This window comes from Pelophylax lessonae, assembly GCF_965119305.1.
Source record: "Pelophylax lessonae genome assembly, chromosome: 2".
Lineage (NCBI taxonomy): Eukaryota > Metazoa > Chordata > Amphibia > Anura > Ranidae > Pelophylax > Pelophylax lessonae.
The window spans coordinates 22793468-22814769 of NC_138769.1; the positions used below are offsets into that span (position 1 = coordinate 22793468).

General features: G+C 43.9%; 1 protein-coding gene across 2 annotated transcripts in view; it reads left to right on the forward strand.

The window, feature by feature from the left end:
- The window catches only part of TIGIT (T cell immunoreceptor with Ig and ITIM domains), a 48485-nt gene extending 28223 nt beyond the window's left edge, over positions 1-20262 (forward strand). The window contains exons 2-4 of one of the 2 annotated variants that reach the window (XM_082245477.1): positions 569-898; positions 6711-6811; positions 20078-20262. In XM_082245477.1, the coding sequence (XP_082101603.1) occupies positions 569-898; positions 6711-6811; positions 20078-20254 (608 nt within the window). In that variant the 3' untranslated portion in view covers positions 20255-20262. The remainder of the gene's footprint in view (positions 1-568; positions 899-6710; positions 6812-20077) is intronic. The other variant, XM_082245478.1, reaches the window with a different exon arrangement.
- The last annotated feature ends 1040 nt before the right edge of the window (positions 20263-21302 follow it).

The following is a 21302-nucleotide window of genomic DNA, read 5'->3' on the forward strand; positions in this document are numbered from 1 at the left end:
ATTTCGTGGAATATATATTGATTTATCGCTGTATGTCTCTGTCCTCTGTCTGAATCTGAGGCTCAGACAATATTCAGGCTGATTGCACGCATGCGCAGTTATAGTGGTTGGCAGAGTAGCCATTAAAAAACGTAATTTTGGAAGTGTTTGTGTGTTTTTGAGTCGGTCAAGGAATTAGACAGGGAAATTTCTCAGTGCACCGAGGTAATGTATGAAACGCTGCGCATGCGCAGTACGCACGGTTTTACGGGAAGTGACGTGGGTTACTTGTTCTGCCGGGTTAGACTTTTTGTCTGAACACTTGTATAATCAGCTCCATCTAGTGGCCAAAATGTATTTTCTCACTGAGGGATTTCAGAAAGCTCTACCACATTTCGGCCACTAGATGGAGTTGATGATAAACATATGGGGTGGATGTGTGAGTTCTCTTGTGTCACCATGTCACATGTCAGTATATGTTCTCACGCCATGACGTCCTGACGCAGGAACACTGTGGCAATAATAATTGCGATATGATCCTAATACCCTCATTGATTAGAATTCTTTTTTGACCTTCTCCTTTCCTCAGGGTCCTCATCAGGAACCTCTGTGAAAACGCACAATCTCACCGCTACCGTCGGCGGGAAAGTCACTCTGAAATGTCAGCTCCTGGTACAAGACACCAAAGTCACCCAAGTGAACTGGAACTTCTGCAATGAAGTGCACATCGCATCCCACATAAGCAACCACACAACCAAGGGTGCCGTGCTGCCAAAATTCACCGGACGGGTGTCCCTGGCCGAGGATTATGGAATTCAAATCTCCAACGTAAACAGCAGTGATGCCGGCTTCTACTGCTGCGTCTTCAACACTTTCCCGCTAGGGAAATTCACAGGAAGCATTTACCTGCAGGTTATAGGTAAGTTCTAGGCACTGAGGGGGTCAACTTATCAGGTATATGTAAGGCTGCAAGAGACTGTTAGAGACAGCAGACATACTACAACTGACTGTCAGAGATTGCAGACTTGCTACAGGAGATGGTCAGAGACTGCAGATATACTATAGGAGATGGCCAGAGACTGCAGATATGATACATGAGATGGTCAGAGACTGGAGACATGATACAGGAGATGGTCAGAGACTGCAGACATACTATAGGAGATGGTCAGAGACTGCAGATATACTGTACTACAGGAGATGGTCAGAGACTGCAGATATACTACAGAAGATGGTCAGAGACTGCAGATATACTACAAGACATGGTCAGAGACTGCAGATATACTACAGGAGATGGTCAGAGACTGCAGATATACTACAGAAGATGGTCAGAGACTGCAGATATACTACAAGAGATGGTCAGAGACTGCAGATATACTACAGGAGATGGTCAGAGACTGCAAATATACTACAGAAGATGGTCAGAGACTGCAAGATATACTACAGAAGATGGTCAGAGACTGCAGATATACTACAGGAGATGGTCAGAGACTGCAGATATACTACAGGAGATGGTCAGAGACTTCAGATATACTACAGAAGATGGTCAGAGACTGCAGATATACTACAAGAGATGGTCAGAGACTGCAGATATACTACAGGAGATGGTCAGAGACTGCAAATATACTACAGGAGATGGTCAGAGACTGCAGATATACTACAGAAGATGGTCAGAGACTGCAGATATACTACAAGAGATGGTCAGAGACTGCAGATATACTACAGGAGATGGTGAGAGACTGCAAATATACTACAGGAGATGGTCAGAGACTGTGATAATGATACAGGAGATGATCAGAGACTGCAGACATACTACAGGAGATGGTCAGAGAGTGTAGATATACTACAGGAGATGGTCAGAGACTGCAGATATACTACAGGAGATGGTCAGAGACTGCAAATATACTACAGAAGATGGTCAGAGACTGCAAGATATACTACAGGAGATGGTCAGAGACTGTGATAATGATACAGGAGATGATCAGAGACTGCAGACATACTACAGGAGATGGTCAGAGACTGCAGACATACTACAGGAGATGGTCAGAGACTGCAGACATACTACAGGAGATGGTCAGAGACTGCAGACATACTACAGGAGATGGTCAGAGACTGCAGATATACTACAGGAGATGGTCAGAGACTGCAGATATACTACAAGAGATGGTCAGAGACTGCAGATATACTACAGGAGATGGTCAGAGACTGCAGATATACTACAGGAGATGGTCAGAGACTGCAAATATACTACAGAAGATGGTCAGAGACTGTGATAATGATACAGGAGATGATCAGAGACTGCAGACAAACTACAGGAGTTGGTAAGAGACTGCAGATATACTACAGGAGATGGTCAGAGACTGCAGACATTATACAGGAGATGGTCAGAGACAGCAGACATGATACAGGAGATGGTCAGAGACTGCAGATATAGTGGAGATGGTCAGAGACAGCAGACATACTACAAGAGATGGTCAGAGACTGCAGACATGGTACAGGAGATGGTCAGAGACTGCATACATGGTACAGGAGATGGTCAGCGACTGGAGCACTGTGATGGGTGACACAGTAACATGGGGAGCACAGGGGAATCGCAGTGATGGGGACACAGTGACAGAGTAGCACAGTGACACGGGGAGCACAGTGATGGGGGACAAAGTGACATGTGGAGCACAGTGATGGGGACACAGTGACAGGGGGAGCACAATGATGGAGGCATAGTGACAGGGGGCACAGTGATGGGGACACAGTGATGGGGACACAGTGATGGGGTGCACATTGACAGGGGGAGCAGAGAGAGGGGGACACAGCGATGGGGGAGCACAAATATGAGGACACAGTGACAGGGGGAGCACAATGATGGAGAAAAAAGTGACGGGGGACAGTGATGGGGACAATGCTTTAACACAGTGAAGCATTTATTTATTTTTTTGTTGAATGATTGTGCTGAGGTTTATTTGTGTATGTGAATCTCTTTCTTGTGACAAAGCAACCAGAGCATATGTTATAGGTACAAAGAAGCCCGGGTTTTGTTTGACCATGCCCCATTAGCTCCTTCCACTATTGGCCACATGGTACGCGAGGTAGTGTAGTCACGGTCTCCTTGAGGTATCCCTCATTCCCAGTTCTAAAGTTGGGAGGTATGCAGCAGCACCTTCCTAGGCCTCAGCCCCAGGGGAAGAGAGTGAGCACAAATATGTATACCCCCCGCCAGCATGCACCAGAGGTCTAAACCTCCTGCTGGATTTGCTGAAAGAAATAAAAATCTTCATAACTTACTTTTGATTGTAAAAATCCCATACTATGACCAGTGACATCTACTGGTGGCAGTGAGAAATCAAAAGCCAACTTAAACTTAGGGAAAAACCAGGTGAAAAAATATACAATCAGTCTGAGCTAACTACAGCCCAGCCAAAAACTAAATTAACATAGTAGACCCGATTAGGAAAGGGGGCAACATTTAAACCTATTTTTGTAAATTATATTAAAAATATATAAAACATTTGAGAGCTTGCACTGTCTGAATGGCTGTAGGCAGCCTGTATAAACTGACTAAGCGGGTCTCGTCTTTGCTAGGACCCCTCCCTCATCAACATGAAAAATAAAATAAAAACTGTCTTTAATACATTACCTTATTTTAGATCTGGTGATGAGTCTCTCTTCTTCTCTATGCTATTCATGGCTGGTGGGAGGGGCCAGCCTCAGTACTCCTTTCACAAGCCCTCAACCCTGATACAAGCAGTGGGCTGGCTCTTGGGAGGAGTTATGCAAATATCGAAATGCTTTGTTAGATGGATGTCTGGAGAAGTGGGTGTTCCTAGGAGGCCGTATTTGTAAGTAGATCACCCTGGGTGACACTGAGCCTCCTGCAGCTACAGGCATCATCAAGGTATTGTTTTTTTCTGCCAGCAGCCAGATTTTATCTAAAAGCCATCTTAGCGGCTAATTAGCTGCTGGATGGCTTTTACAGGCAGTGGGAGCCGCCTGTAAAAGCCCCCTCCTCCCCCTACTCGCTGGTGCCTCTTTGGTCTCTCCCGTTCCACCAACAAGCCCGGAATGAAGCTGGTGGTTCCAGCGGCTTACCGCATAGAGCGTCGAAAACCGACAGGTCCCTGATGATCTCTTTGGCATAGGAAACCGGAGCAGTTTCATCACTTCCGGTTTCCTGGATGTAAACAGCGCCATTTTTAAAGTGGTAAAGTATCTGAACACACTGGTCTTGCTGTGATCAGATGCTGTAAGGGCAGAGGAGACATCTGGGATCTAATAGACCCCAGATCTCTCCATAAAGATTACCTGTCATGGCCTATTGTTGTCACTAGAGATGTTTGCTTTCCTTGTGACAGCAATAAAAGTAATAAAAAAAAAGTGTAAAAAAATGTAATATATAAAAATAGTTTTTTAAAGCAGCCACAACCCCCCCCCCCCCCCCCCCGTCGTGATCACACGCAAAAGGCACACACATGTTGGTCCCCCACGCATACGTAAACAGTGATCGCATCACACATGTAAGATATTGTCACAAATGTCAGAGTGAGAGCTTTAATTCTAGCATCAGACCTGCTCTCGAACGCTAAACTGGTAACCTGTAAAGGCTTTTAAAGCAACGCCTATGGGGACATAGTTTGTCACCATTCCACGAGCATGCCCAATTTTAAAGCATGACACAGTAGGTATCTATTTACTCAGCTTAACACTATCTTTTATATTTGATGGATATTATGATCTGTTTGGGTGCCTTAAAATTCATTAAAGTTTACTTTTTCCAAAAAATGTGTTTTGAAGAACGGTCGCGCAAATATCATGTGGCATAAAAAAATTGCAAAACACACCATTTTATTTACTTGGGCTCTCTATGCAAAAAAATAATAAATAAAAAATATACAGTATATATATATATCTATATATATCTACATAAATATATATATATAAACCCGATTCCAAAAAAGTTGGGACACTGTACAAACTGTGAATAAAAACAGAATGCAATGATGTGGAAGTTTCAAATTTCAATATTTTATTCAGAATACAACATAGATGACATATCAAATGTTTAAACTGAGAAAATGTATCATTTTAAGGGGAAAATAAGTTGATTTTAAATTTCATGGCATCAACACATTTCACAAAAGTTTGGACAAGGCCATGTTTACCACTGTGTGGCATCCCCTCTTCTTTTTTGTCTGCAAACGTCTGGTGACTGAGGAGACAAGTTGCTGAAGTTTAGGAATAGGAATGTTGTCCCATTCTTGTGTAATACAGGCTTCTAGTTGCTCAACTGTCTTAGGTCTTCTTTGTCGCATCTTCCTCTTTATGATGCGCCAAATGTTTTCTATGAGTGAAAGGTCTGGACTGCAGGCTGGCCATTTCAGTACCCGGATCCTTCTTCTACGCAGCCATGATGTTGTAATTGATGCAGTATGTGGTCTGGCATTGTCATGTTGGAAAACGCAAGGTCTTCCCTGAAAGAGACGACGTCTGGATGGGAGCATATGTTGTTCTAGAACTTGGATATACCTTTCAGCATTGATGGTGCCTTTCCAGATGTGTAAGCTGCCCATGCCACACGCATTTATGCAACCCCATACCATCAGAGATTCAGGCTTCTGAATTGAGCACTGAGAAATACTTGGGTTGTTCTTGTTCTCTTTAGTCTGGATGACATGGCGTCCCAGTTTTCCAAAAAAAAAACTTCACATTTTGATTCGTCTGACCACAGAAAAGTTTTCCACTTTGCCACAGTCCATTTTAAATGAGCCTTGGCCCAGAGAAAAGGCCTGCGCTTCTGGATAATGTTTAGATATGGCTTCTTTTCTGGCCTATAGAGTTTTACTCGGCAACGGCGAATGGCACGGTGGACTGTGTTTACCGACAATGTTTTCTGGAAGTATTCCTGAGCCCGTGTTGTGATTTCCATTACAGTAGCATTCCTGTATGTGATGCTGTGCCGTCTAAGGGCCCGAAGATCACCGCCATCCAGTATGGATTTCCGGCCTTGACCCTTACGCACAGAGATTGTTCCAGATTCTCAGAATCTTTGGATGATATTATGCACTGTAGATGATGATAACTTCAAACTCTTTGCAATTTTTCTATGAGAAACTCCTTTCTTATATTGCTCCGCTATTTTTCACCACAGCATTGGGGGAATTGGTGATCCTCTGCCCATCTTGACTTCTGAGAGACACTGCCACTCTGAGAGGCTCTTTTTATACCCAATCATGTTGCCAATTGATCTAATAAGTTGCAAATTGGTCCTCCAGCTGTTCCTTATATGTACATTTAACTTTTCCGGCCTCTTATTGCTACCCGTCTCCTGAAATCCAAAATGAGCCAATATTTGGCATGACAATTCAAAATGTCTCACTTTCAACATTTGATATGTTATCTATATTATATTGTGAATAAAATATAAGTTTATGAGATTTGTAAATTAGTCAATTCCTTTTTTACTCACAATTTGTAAAGTCCCAACTTTTTTGGATTTGGGTTTGTATATATATATATATATATATATATATATATATATATATATATATATATATTTACACCACATGTTCAGGGGTTCTGAGTAGTTTTCTAGCAAAAAATACTAATTTTTTTTACTTGTAAACAGAAGGTTGCAGAAAAAGGCCTGGTCTTAAAGTGGTTTTAAAATACTTGGTTTTTCCCTGCTTTAACCTTCTATTTTTGAAGTTAGGGTCTCTTTAAGGACTGATTTTATTTTTCACCAGCAGAGGGCTCTACACGAACACTGGAACATTATTCCTGGACTGTCCTCCCTTGCGGGATCCTTCTTCTGGTGGTCGGAGGCCTGGGGATTCTCTGCCTCAAGGTGAGAGAATATAACATTAAAAATCACATATAGAAAATAACGGAGACCACTAAATTATGCCACATCCACAAAACAAAAACAAAAAAGAAGAAACAGAACCCCGTCCTGTATCAGGAGGACTTTACTGGCATAGATATGAGACTCTATCAGACGTGTAGAAGTGTCAAAAAAATACTTATTGGAGCGCTTTTAAAAGTGTATCACATGACAGGAAAACAAGCATTGATACATATTAAAAACATGTTACAACAGTGTAGGAAGACATATAAAACCCATGACCTCAAGGGGTCAATTGTAGCACCTTCCCCAAAAGGGGCTTTTATCCTGAAGAGCCCCAAATGGGGGTTAGTGTAGGTCAAAATGACCTCCATGGGTCATAGGTAAGAATAACCTCCGTAGGTCAACTTGTTTCGCCATAAGCGTAGCTTCTTCAGGACCTCAAAAGGGAAGGAGGAATTTCTTTTCTGCTGAACACAATAACCATCAATTAGGTATGTACCACAAAACAATCATGTAGACAATCAGAAATGTTTTTAATGTAGCACTGCCCTCTTGAGGGCTGCTGAATTTCTCAACTTTTCGGGTCCCTCTGGGTTACCGGTAGCAACTGCATGCAGAATCCTAACACTTTACTCTCCGGCTCAGTCAATAAACAGTCTAGGGGTTGTTGTTTTGTTGTTTTTATTTTATATGGGGATGGGAGAAGGGAAGAGTCGGATACTCCAAAACTTTAACTATTCACAATGTTGAGGACTTCTATCTGAGGATGCGGCAAGGCCGCAGTTTCACCTTTCCAGTAGGTGGATCTGAGGTAAAGTTCCTGAATAGACAGCTTGCTTAGCACTTACCTTCAGGGTACTTGCCTAGCACCCCCTTTCTATCCACCAACTGACACCCATCCTCTGACTACTCTACTCCGGGGTGGCCCCCTTCCTGGTCAGGACCTTAGACACGATCCCATGTACACACAATTCTGTTTTTTCCAAGTTCTCCAGTGTCTCAACCTCTCTAGTCAGCTCTCCTGGACCACTGGTTCAGCTCCTTCCTTCTGGCTCACCAGGCCGACTGCCTGTGACCACACACCTGCTGCAGAAGAGGAGGCAGCCACCACCCTCCTTCTGGGACTCTGCTCACCAGTAGTGATGAGCTGAACACCCCCTGGTTCGTTTTGCACCAGAACACCGCGAACAGAGTAAACGTTTTTTTAAAAACGATCATTTTTAAAGGAGCAGTGATTTACTGATTTTAATGAGGCTTAAAGCTTAAGGGCTTAAACTATAAAAATTAAACATTTCTTCAAATATCATGCCTGGGGGGTCCCCTGAATGTGTCTGTAAAGTAGTGCATCTCTACGATGTATGTAGCCTGCTGCAGCTATACTGACATTTCTAAAGCAAGAAATGTCATATACAAATATACATACAAATTTCAAATGGCATGTACTTGTCATACAGGTGCAGAAAAATTGGGCCTTGGTTGTTGGTGGTGTCTGAACACCGTAACCCCTCGCAGTTACTCTTGCTGGGCGCAGGAGCGGGCCCTGCTGCTAAAAATTCCATACAAATTTTGAAATCACATGTACTTGTCATACAGGTGTCAAAAATTGGGTTTTTTTCTTGTTGGTGGTGCCTGAACACTGTAACCAAGCCCTTGCAGTTACTCTTGCTGGGCGCAGGAATGGGACCTGCTGGTAAGAATTACATACAAATTTAAAATTGCATGTACTATACAGGTGCCAAAAATTGGGCCTTTGCTGTTGGTGGTGCTTGAACACCGTTACCCCACACAGTTACTCTTGCTGGGTGCAGGAACGTGACCTGCTGGTAAGAATTCCATATAAACTTGAAATCGCATGTACTTGTCAGTTGTCATAGAGGTGCAGAAAAATTGGGCCGCAACCCCTCGCAGTTACTCTTGCTGGTTGCAGGAACGGGCTCTGCTGGTAAAAATTTCAAAGCAATTTGAAATTGGCAAAGATCAAGTGTTGTATGTGTTCTTATCAGTGATGTAGTGGGGGCGCTGTGCTGTCATCTGACCTGACCAAGGTTGGGTGGCAGCTATGCATACTGACTGTGATGGGGACCTGGAAAGTTAGTATCGGCAGGAACTAAAACTGAAATTGGGCATTGTTGGTGGTGCCTGAACACCGCAACCCCTCGCAGTTACTCTTGCTAGGCGCAGGAATGGGACCTGCTGGTAAGAATTCCATACAAATTTGAAATCACATGTACTTGTCATACAGGTGCCAAAAATTGGGCCTTTGGTGTTGGTGGTGCCTGAACACTGTAACCAAGCCCTTGCAGTTACTCTTGCTGGGTGCAGGAATGGGACCTGCTGGTAAGAATTACATACAAATTTAAAATTGCATGTACTATACAGGTGCCAAAAATTGGGCCTTTGCTGTTGGTGGTGCCTGAACACCGTAAGCAAGCCCTCGTAGTTACTCTTGCTTGGCGCAGGAACAGGACCTGCTGGTAAGAATTCCATACAAATTTGAAATTGCCTGTACTTGTCATACAGGTGCAAAAATATTGGACCTTTGGTGCTGGTGGTGCCTGAACACCATCACCCCTCACAGTTAGCAGGGCACAGGGACAGGGCCTGCTGTTAAAAATTACATACGACATTTAAATTGTATGCACCTGTCATACAAGTGCAGAAAAATTAGGCCTTGGGGGTTGGTAGTGAAAATACATTGTTGGAAGCTAGCAGAATCAAGGTAGAGGAATAGGATAGGCAGCATACGCAGTCTTCAAGGGATGGCAGACCCCTATCAAATTAAATCAGTTACATCGGCATCAGGGGCTTGATAGCTCTTGTTGATCCAGGACTGGTTCATTTTGATAAAAGTCAGCTGGTCAACAGAGTATGTGGACAGACGCATTCTTTTGTCCTTCACAAAACTTCCAGCAGCACTGAACGTTTATTCGGAAAGCACGCTGGAAGCAGGACAGACCAATAGCTCCATTGTATATTGAGCAAGTTCTGGCCAGTGGTCCATCCTCCAGACCCAGTAACCCAGTGGATGCTCAGCTGGAAAGGTCTCCAAGTCTGCTCTTGCGCCTAGATAATTATGCACCATATGATGGAGATGCTGCCGATGGTTGCTTAAACAGCCCTGGGTTCTGCTGAGGACTAAATAACTGTTTATAGGCATCGGTGAGCCGGCTACCTTCTCCACTGCTCCTCCTTTGGCTGAACGATGCCTCAGAAACACGTCCAGAGAATGTTGACCTCCCGGTGTCTGGTAAGGTGGTACAGAATTTTTTTTTCTAGGCCTCCTCGAGATATTTCATCCTCTGCTCCCTCTGTGAAGGCAGGATGAGCTCTGAAACTTTACCCTTGTAACGTGGATCAAGAAGGGTTGTCAACCAGAAATTATCCCTCTCCTTGATAGCACGAATTCTCGGGTCCTTTCGCAGGCTTTGCAGAATGAAACGTAAGTTGGAGGAGGCATGAGCTTCTGTGTCCTCTGGGTCACTAAGGATGACATTGTCAGCAGGAGCAACCTCTCTCCAACAAAGTACAACTCGTGGGGTTTCTGAGAAATAAAAACCATCCCTTGAAGACTGCTGTATGCTATCCTCTACATCCATGCTGCCGAAATCCTCCTCCTCCTGTGTGTTTTGTGGCCCTGCAGGAATGATATCTACATAAAGGGAGCCTTGTGAGGAAAGGAAGTCCTCCTCTTCCTCCCGCTGTTCTGCCTCAAGTGCCCTGCCCTGTCCATGATTCCACGCAGCGGGTGCTCCAACAGGTAGACTAGAGGGATAGTGTCACTGATGCATGCATCGTCCCGGCTCACCATCCTCGTGGCCTCCTCAAATGGTAACAGGACGATGTGTGCATCCTTTATCAAAAGCCACTGGCGTGGCGAAAAAAAGCCAAGCTCCCTTGACCCTGTCCTTGTGCCATACTCACACATGTACTCATTGATGGCCCTCTGCTGCGTGTGCAGCTGCTGCAGCATTGCCAATGTTGAGTTCCACCTGGTGGGCATGTAACAAATGAGGCAGTTGGTGGGCATGTTGAATTCCCGTTGAATGTCAGATAAGCGAGCACTGGCATTGAACAAACAGAGGAAATGGCCACAGACTTTTCTGGCTTGCCTCAAGAGATCTTGGAAGCCCAGGTATCTGTTCAAGAAATGCTGCAATACCAGATTCAGAACATGTGCCAAGCATGAAACATGTGTCAAGTGTCCCTGTCGAAAGGTTGGTGCCATTGTCGCATACAACCATTCCTGGCTCAAGCTGTTGTGGCATCAACCATCTCTGAGCCTGCCCCTGCAGAGCTGACAGAATCTCTGCACCGGTGTGACTCCTATCCCCTAGACAGACCAACTGAAGAACAGCATGGCATCTTTTAACCTGACTGCTTGCGTAGCCCCTTAAATGATTAGGGAGCACTGCTGCTTCAGAGGAAAATTGAGCAGAAGAGGACATGGAGGGAGAGGAGGAGGTGGTGGTGGAGTAGCTAGATGTGGCAGAACCAGCACCAGCTTTTTGGAGGCGTGGTGGCAAAACAAGCTGCAACACCACAAATCCTGTCCTGCATCCTTCCCAGCTGCCAGCAGAGTTACCCAGTGTGCCGTGAAAGTGTTAGATATAACCTTTTGGGGCTAAAACAATGCACAGAGCAGACAGTCTGTTGTTTCACTGAACACTGCTTCCTGTTCTGAGCAGGAACTCTTCTTTATTACTCTTTGAGGCATAGACAAAACATGAACTCACAAATGTAACACTGCCATCCAGTGGTCATACAATGTAATAGGCACACAACAATGACATATAGTATTTGTTGCTGATTAAATACAAACCTTGTATGCTAACACCCCCACTCAACAACTACTATCTATGTCAATCCCATTTCTGATCTAAGATCCACAAATCTGGTTCTAGCTAGTGGCTTTGTCAAAGCATCAGCAATCATTTTTTCCGACTCACAATACACAAGTACAATCACTTTCTGATCAACTAAGTCATGAATGTAATGATGTCTGACATCGATGTGCTTGGTTCTTCCATTAATTTTCTCACTTGTTGCAAGCTTAATGCAAGCCTGATTGTCCTCAATCCATAAGCTGCAGATATGTATTCAGCTTCTGTAGAGGACAATGCCACTGACATCTGTTTCTTGCTGGACCATGATATAGGACTGTCTCCTAATTTTAATAAGTAACCACTTGTGGATTTGCGTGTGCTGTGATCACCTGCCCAATCGGAGTCCACATATCCCACAAGGTTTAAACCACCACTTGCTGATAGTTTCAAATTTAAGTCTTTTGTCTGTTTCAGATATCTCATAACTCTTTTGATCGCATTCCAGTCTCTTTGACGTGGTTTATCAACTCGCCTGCAAAGAAGAGACATGCTGGCTGCAATGTCTGGACGTGTAGTGGTTGCAATATAGAGAAGTGCCCCCACTGCTTGTCTGTATTGTTCATTGGATGCGAGAAGATCATCTTCTCCTTCTAACTTTGGATAGACTGTATCCATAGGTGTGCTTGCTCCTTTCGCCTCTGTCATGTTGAATTGCTGAAGAATAGATTCAATTTTTGCACTCTGATTCAACAGGAAACTTCCATCTTTCTCACGATGGATGTCAATTCCAAGATAATATGTCACTTCACCTAGGTCTTTAGTTTCAAAGTGCTTGTTGAGTACTCCTGTTAACTTTGCAATTTCATTGTCGTTTTTGTGAGCAATGATCAGGTCATCTACATAAATTAGCAGATACATCCACTCAGTGTCTACTTGTTTAGCATATAGGCACGGATCAGCTTTGCTTCTTGTAAATTCTTCATTTAGTAGAACTTGATTAATCTTCAGGTTCCATGCTCGAGCTGATTGTTTAAGGCCATAAAGAGATTTATTCAACTTGCAGACAAGATGCTCTTGTCCCTTTTTCAAATATCCTTCTGGCTGTGACATGTAAATTTCTTCTTCAATATCACCATTAAGAAAAGCTGTCTTAATATCGTGATGTTTCACAATCATTGTACACATGGCAGCCACTGTCATTAGTGTTCTGAAAGTACTTTGTTTAGCAACTGGAGCAAAAGTAGCATCATAGTCCTCACCGAACTTCTGTGAGTAACCTTTAGCAACCAGCCTTGCCTTGTACCGACAGACTTTCCCTTCAGAGTTACATTTGGTTTTAAAAACCCATTTACATCCTATGGCATGTTTACCTTGAGGTAGCTCTGAAAGTGTCCATGTCTGGAGATCTTTGAGTGATGTCATTTCTTCATCAGTGGCTTTATTCCATACTTGTTTCTCATGCATTGGCAGTTTCTGCATCTCTTTCCATGAACCTGGTTCAGTTTGAACAGCTCTGCGAGCTATGTAAGATAAACGTTCAGCTGGAACACCTTTATTGATTCTGGTTGATTTTCTGACTGAAGGTATTTCTGGTTTAGTTTCAGGTTTTGATTCTTCTGCAGTTATTTCTATTTCTGTATCACTTTCCTTATTTTCTTGAGTGACTGATGTTGATTCTTTCTCAGTTTGAAAAGTTTGAGTCTGTTGTTCAAACTTTGAGCACACAGAACTTTCATCAATAATCACACTTCTGCTGACTGTTACTTTGTTCGTGTCTTGATGTAAAATCCTGTATCCTTTTTGAGATTCACTGTACCCCACAAGCACACCTTCTTTTGCACATGCATCCCATTTTGTACGTTTTTCTTTTGGAATGTGTACATAGGCTTTACTTCCAAAAATTCTGATGTGTCTTAAATCTGGTTTCCTTTTGTTCCACAGTGCATATGGAGTTTTTGTTGTTGCTTTTCCCGGCAAACGATTTTGAAGATAACATGCAGTTGTGATAGCTTCTCCCCAGTATGTAGTTGGCATATCAGCATCAAATAGCACGCTCCTCCCACTTTCACATAGTGTGCGGTTCATTCTCTCTGCAACTCCATTTTGCTCTGGGTTATATGGAACTGTTGTCTGGAACATAATTCCATGCTTCCTGAGAATGGCTTGTGTTTTACCACTTGTATATTCTGAGCCATTATCTGTTCGTAGTACTCTGGGCATTCCGCCAAAAATATTATTTACTTGAGCGAGATACTCTTCTAATTTCTCTGGCACCTCATCTTTATTGTGAAGTAGAAATACTGTGGTATACCTGGAGTAATCATCAATGAAGGTCAGGAAGTACTTTTTCTTTCCTGGAGTCATAGTTTTCATTGGACCACAAAGATCTGAATGTATTAAGTCCAGAGGTTTTTGGCATTTGCTGTTGGTCTGCTTGGGAAAAGGTGTCCTTGCCATTTTTCCTTTAATACAGCTGGTACAAATCATTATGTGATCACATGGATTAATCTTAATACCACTTGCATAGTTATTCTCAACTATTTTCTTTATTGTATCAGAATTTCTGTGCCCCAATCGTCTGTGCCAAGTGTGGATGCAGTTTGAATGTTTATCCTCTTTGGCTATTTTAACCATTTCACTGCAGTTCAGCTGATAGAGTTCATCTATGATGTTAGCCTTTGCAAGCAAGCAATCCCCTTTTGTTATGATACAACTGTCACCCTGAAATGTGACTACATTGCCTTGGTTAGTGAGTTTCTTTACTGACAAAAGGTTGCTTTCAAGATCTGGCACATACAGAACATTCCTCATATGGATCTTTTTAGTGATATCTGGAGAGATAGGACAGTATAGAAAGCCATCTCCTATTCCCACTGATTTCATAAATTGTCCATTAGCTGTAGTTATCCCTTCTGTTTTGCTTTCATCAAGCTGAGTGAAGAAACTTCGGTCATTTGTCATGTGACTTGTAGCACCTGAGTCCACACACCATGCTTGCACAGAGGTGACACCATTTTTGGATCCGAATGCATACTCCTTTGTTTCTATGACATTCTTAGCTTGTTGCAATGCACTTTGTTTTTGCATTCTAGCTTTCCAGATTCTACAATCTGCTTTTAGGTGTCCTGGTTTCTTGCACACAAAGCATTCCCGCTTTTCTAGCTGCACGTTACTGTGTTTATTTTTGAATTTTGTCTTTAAAGCTGTCTCTGAACACACACTCACATTACTCATGCTTTCAGTTTTGCGCTTGTATTCATCCACAAGCTTGCCTTTAACATATTCTAGTGTCAGATCATCATCTGGACGTGCATCTAGTGCTGTGACAAGTGTCTCATAACTTTCAGGAAGTCCACTTAATAACAGTGCTGCAACATGGAAATCTTTTATTTCTTCTCCAATCCCTCTCAGTCTCTCCACCATCTCTAAGGTCTGTCTTATATAGTCCTGCATGTCCTGGTCTTTCTGTAGCTTAGTCTGATAGAGCTTTCTGATTAAATACAGTTTATTGCTGAGATTAACTCTTTCATGTGCTTTCTGTAACTCTTCCCACATGTCTTTAGCAGTCTGACAGTTACATATATGTATGATTTGATCATCATCTATGCACAGGGAGATTGTGCTCTGTGCTTTCTGATCTCTGTCTAACCACTCCTCTGCGGGCTGTGCAGGTCTTGATTCATTTATACATTTCCACGTACCTTCTCTTATAAGCAGCATTTTCATCTTGAATTTCCAAGATTGGTAGTTCTGATTTGTCAGATTTGCAATGGAGAACTTTGCTGAGGGGATGGCAGCAGCCATTTCTGCTGTTTGTCTTTCTGTTGCGGTCTCCTGTACTCACTTGCTTTAGCTCACTGTATCTGGCTATATCCAGGGGTAATCTGTATTATATCCTGGGATTCTGTAACATGTCCTGGGCCCATAACCTGTTAGATATAACCTTTTGGGGCTAAAACAATGCACAGAGCAGACAGTCTGTTGTTTCACTGAACACTGCTTCCTGTTCTGAGCAGGAACTCTTCTTTATTACTCTTTGAGGCATAGACAAAACATGAACTCACAAATGTAACACTGCCATCCAGTGGTCATACAATGTAATAGGCACACAACAATGACATATAGTATTTGTTGCTGATTAAATACAAACCTTGTATGCTAACAGAAAGAAATGTAACGTCCCTGTCCATGCTTGCTGGACCAAGAGTCAGCAGTAATTATTGTGCACCTTCCTGCTGACCGCTTTGTCCAACTAGGCCAAAACACTACCTTCCACATGATGGTAGAGAGCCGGAATGGCCTTACGCGAAAAGAAATGCCTTTTTGGGTCCTGCCACTGTGGTGCAGCACATTCCACAAATTCGCGCAAGGGAGCAGAGTCTACCAGATGAAAAGGCAGCAATTGTAATGCTAGCAACTTGGCCAAGCTAGCATTAAGATGCTGAGCATGTGGATGGCTGGGACAGTATTTCTTTCTATGGTTCAAAAACTAGGGTAGTGAAATTTGCCTGCTGCTTAAATCAAGCAGTGGTGTACTGCTAGCAGATTGGGTGCAAGTCTCTGTGGCACTCATTGCTATACCATCATCCCTCTCAATGCTGGTATTTGAGAAGGCATGAGGTATAGTAGGGTTAGAGATCGTAGATGAGGAGCAAGGTAATGTATGCTTGTTTTGATCTTGTGGCTCTTTCAGGTGCTGTTGCCAACGGACTGCATGGCAGGTCGTCATATGCCTTGTCAAGCATGTGGTGCCCAAGCGGCTGGTGTTCTGTCCACGCTTGATCCACTTCAGACAGATGTTGCAAACAGCAACGCTGCGGTCTACTGCACATGTGCTGAAAAAAGCCCACACTAATTAACTAATTAATTAGTCCACGGGAGTTTGCAGCACCCTGCACCTGTGGAGCTCTGTGCAGTGACACAATAGGTTGGCTACTGCTATGGCAGCCTCTGGAGTACATCCTGCCTCATTGGAATTGTTCATCCTCCTCATCCTCCTCCTCTATCCTGTCAGGCACCCAAGTACAGTCAGTGACCTCATCATTCCCTCCCTCCTGGTCACTGGAGCAAACTTGGCAGTATGCTGCAGCTGTGGGAACATGACTGCTAGTTTCTTGTCCGTCATGGTCACCCCCACTCTCTAAGCTCACCTTATTCCCAACCTGGGAACCAACATAACAGCTTTCAAATTGCTGCGCATCCTCCAGCAGCATGTCACTGACACTATGATCAAATAGTTCAGGTGACTCCTCCGTGCATGATGGTGGGGAGACAGATGGAGTAGCTGTGGAGAAGGACCCTGTGGAATGGGCCGCTTTGGCAGCTGCGGTGGAAGGCAAACTACTGTGAGCGTGGGTGTCAGACGAGGAGGAGGATGAGAAGGGCCTATTGATCCACTCCACCAACTCTTCCACATGTTGTGGCTGAATAGCACGAGCAGCACTGGAAATAAAGGATGGGCGGGCTGCAGAGGATGCACTATGTCGACTGTGACCACCACTTTTCACAATGGATAGGTTGCTTGCCCTCTTTTCGTGGCCTGTGAGCGCCAGCTTCTCCTTGTCAGCCTTTCGGACATGATGTTGATAAAGATCAATATAGGGGATACACAACTGACCAATAGATACTCAAGGACCTGATATGATGTAATCAATAGCCCTATAAATGAGCTGTGCTGCTTATAGGATGTATGCAAGTGACCAATTAACAATACTCTCACTGATATGTAATCAGTAATCTATAGATAAGCTGTGCTGCCTATAGGATGTACTCAAGTGACCGATTAACAATACTCTCACTGATATGTAATCAATAGCCCTATAGATGAGCTGTGCTGCTTATAGGATGTACAAGGTGCAAAATGTACATAGCCCAGGGGTCAAGAGTGTGTAATGTACATAGCCCAGGGGTCACGAGTGGGTAATGTACACAGCTCAGTGTTCAGGAGTGGGTATTGTACATAGCTTAGGGGTCAGAAGTGGGTAATGTATATAGATCAGGGGTCAGGAGTGGGTAATGTACATAGCTAAAGGGTCAGGAGTGGGTAATGCACATAGCTCAGGGGCATAGGTGTGCGTAGCCTATTGCATTAGGGTGTGCACCCCAAAGCTCAAACACACATGCGTGTGTATACATTTGTATAGAACAATGGAGAGTGTCAGTAGGGCAGATGTTGGTGTCAGCAGAACAGTGGATGGTGTCAGATTGGTGTTAGTAGTTTATTTTGGTTATTTTTTAAAACATTTTTACAATATTTTTTCAATAAATGTTTTTTTTTTTTTTTTTTACAATGTACATAGCTCAAGGTTCAGGAGTGGCAAATGTACATAGATCAGGGGTCAGGAGTAGGACAACCAAAAAGTTAACCCATTACAAGGGACTTGGGAGCAACGGGAAACCTTTATTTTCAGGAATAAAACCTTGACTGAGGTTCCAACTCACACCCACTCTATGAATATCTTTTCAAAAATTTGCTATACACACACTTTATTTTACACTAAATATTTTCTATATCTGGAGTGCTGGTGGTGAATTGGAGATGGAGCAGGAGCCAGTTATGGACTACAGGGAACAAAAGAGGAAGTAGACAATGGCTGAACATGGATGGGGTGGTGCACATAGAGGTGGCAGAAGATGGAGTGGGGAGTTTAGAGAAAGCAGAGCACATTTGATGATGACAGAGGGGAGGGAGGAGTTTTGGTTGACTTTGAAACCTTGAGATGGGTTGAGAAAACAAAGTAGGTGCTGACAGTGAGAGTGTCAGGACCCGGGTCTGAACCTGCAACCTCTGCTGTGTCGGGAGATGTCTCTTTTTGCTAAGCCACCCAAGATCCTGGACAGCTCCCTGGACAATCCCTCGGATAATCATGTCTTTGCACTTCCTGTTTTCCAGATTATTGTGCTCTCTCTGGCCATTACCTCACTCTTGTCACTCCTGCTGCCCTTGTTATATTCAATACCACTCGTTACTGACTTTTGGCTCCCCGACTATGCTTTCATCTGATCCCCTCTGGCTGCTACTCGGCACTGACCCTTGGCTTGTTCATTGACTAAGCTTCCGTCTGATCCTGTCCAGCTACTACTGCGTACTGACCCATGGCTTTTTTATCGAGTACGCTTCTGCTTGTTCGTTATCTGCTTCATCCACTACTTGACCCCTGCCAACTCTCTCTCTGCTGGTGCAATCCTGAGGATTCTAACCTGGCATTGGCAAGCAGCGAAGCCCATCTCCACCATCAGGAGCACTGGTGAAGACCAGCTGGCGCTTAGACTCCCTGCCTCAGTCCCTGGTGATCTTACCTCTGAATGTGACAGACAGAGAGGTATAGTGAGAACTAAGTGCTGTTTAGGAGTGGAAGGGAGGGAGGGAGGACAAGCAGCTGATCTTGCTATGGGGGGGGGGGGGGGGATAAAATTGATGGACTGGTCATAGAAAGTGAAGAGAGAGGTGGCGAGAGGGAGTTTACTGTGATCTAGCCTGAAGGGTCATGTATGAACTATCATTTTAACTCCTTGGACAGTTCAAATCTATTTCTTGATGTGTAAAGTCAGGGCACAACTGTTTTCAGCAAACACGACTCACGTTTTAGAAGGGGTGGGGTTTAAAGTCAAAGGGGGAGGGGCTTAGTGGGATATGTTATAGCTTAGCTCATGCATGTTTATTAAAAGCCAGGTGGTACCTAAATGATTCCTGGAAGCTTGACTCTACAGTGACGGTCGGAGACAGTATTCAGAGTCTGCATTGTGGATAACAGGGGCCACAGAATACCAGACACACTGGAACCCAAATGTGGTGATAAGGCAGCAGCCACAGGGTTTAGGAAATGGAAGAGTGCATATGGCTAACTGCAGCAGTTGAGATTGTGGAGAGATCAGGGTGGAATCCTGGTTTAGACTTGATTGGGTGAAGTGTGGACAGTAGGGAGAGATCCAGAGAAGCTGCTGTAGACCATTTTAGAAGAGCTTTCAGGAAATGTAGGGTGGGCAGGAAGAAAGATCCCAGAGAATGCCTGAGATGAGGGAATGTCAGAGCATGTAGTGCTGTCTCTGGGGAGAAAGGGGGAGAGCATTGTTATAGAAGATATACTGAAGGGAGAAGTGTTCAGAAAATGCAGTGCACCGAGTGTGAGGGAAGGGGGCTATAATGAAAGCCCGCATTGCCCTGGGTCATAATATGCAGCGCGTAGAGGCCAAAAGTACATGAAGCATGTGGGAGTGCCTCCCAAACAAAAAATTCCCCCTCCTTCCATTACAACCCCCATGACAAAACCACCTCCAGAATAAATTCTCTCCTTCTTGAATTGTACTCACCAGACCCTGGTATGGAATTGCTGGTGAGTCCCCACAGTCCACCATCTGCAATAATCTAGCAATGCACTCTTCTCCAGTTTGATGTATATTTCACTTACCAGTGTTTTTTTTTTTTTTTTTTAAATCTTTGCAGAGAAGATCAAGATGGCGGGTTAATGCTGGAAAACCAAATGGCTTACCCATAGACCCAGCAAATATGGGAGTACCAAGTCCAGTGCCAGCTGTATCTGCTGCTCAAGATGGAGAGGACGACAGCCGAAGCCAGGAATACTTCAATGTCATTCCCTATGGCAGCTTACGTGCTCATTAACATTAACTTCTAAAATACATGTTTTAAGAGAACTGTTTGCTGGTGGGAAGGTGAGAACTGAAAAACGCTGACGATTGTTAAGGCAGAGTTGTGTTTTGATGAAAGTGCCTGATAAAGGAGACCTGTCATGAGAAACATGTTGGCTGCCATTGCTGACTGTTCGCTCTCAAAATACCATTTCCTTGACTGTCATGCTGATTCACTGATATCAGTAATTTTTAAGTCACTGGCTCAGAGAAAGTATATAGACCAGGAGTTCATGGATTTTCCTGAAACCTGTTGGCTGAAGATCTTGCAGAAGCTGACACTTCAGAGAGTGTCGAGTTCCTGGTCCCCTGCCACATGCTTCAGTTCCATTCACTGTCCCTTGTGTCACTGCTGTATTTTGTAGTGAGGTAGGGACTAGGGATGAGCTCAGCTGGTTCCACTCCTAGTCCAAACCCGCCTGAGCTACCCCACCAGAAAGCTGTCACAGCCCCTCGGCAATCAGAAGCAGCCGGGGCATTCCTCTCAATGCAGCCACACGTATACAGTATATGTGCAGGTACTGGCAGGGAATGCCTTGACTAGTTATGAATGGCGGCCCGCAGTGACCGCTTCCTGGTGGGGCAGCTGAGGCAGGTTGGGTTTAGGATCCAACACCCTTGAGCTTACTTACTAGTATGGAAATGCACGAAGAACCACAGTGCAGAACGAGGAAACAAAAATGCGCTACTCCCAGAAAAGTCGTATTCTGCAGGATCTTTAGTTGTTTTATTGTCTGCACTACTTTAGATATTGGTGCCTCCAACAGAAGGAAAGGTGAATATGCCATATCTTAGGGAGCACTGCATGTTTAAAATTTATTTTAGTTACTGAGTTTTTTTTGCATTTTTTATCTGCCTGCATATCTAAAAATACTGATGAACAGATAAAGGCTTAGAAAGACCCTTTGTCAGTCATTAAAGAAGGTGGTGGCACAACCCCAAGCCACCATACCAGGCACCATGGGCACTGAACAGCCTGTTGGCAATTTGCATGAGGTACCAATGCTTAGGAAGCATTATGG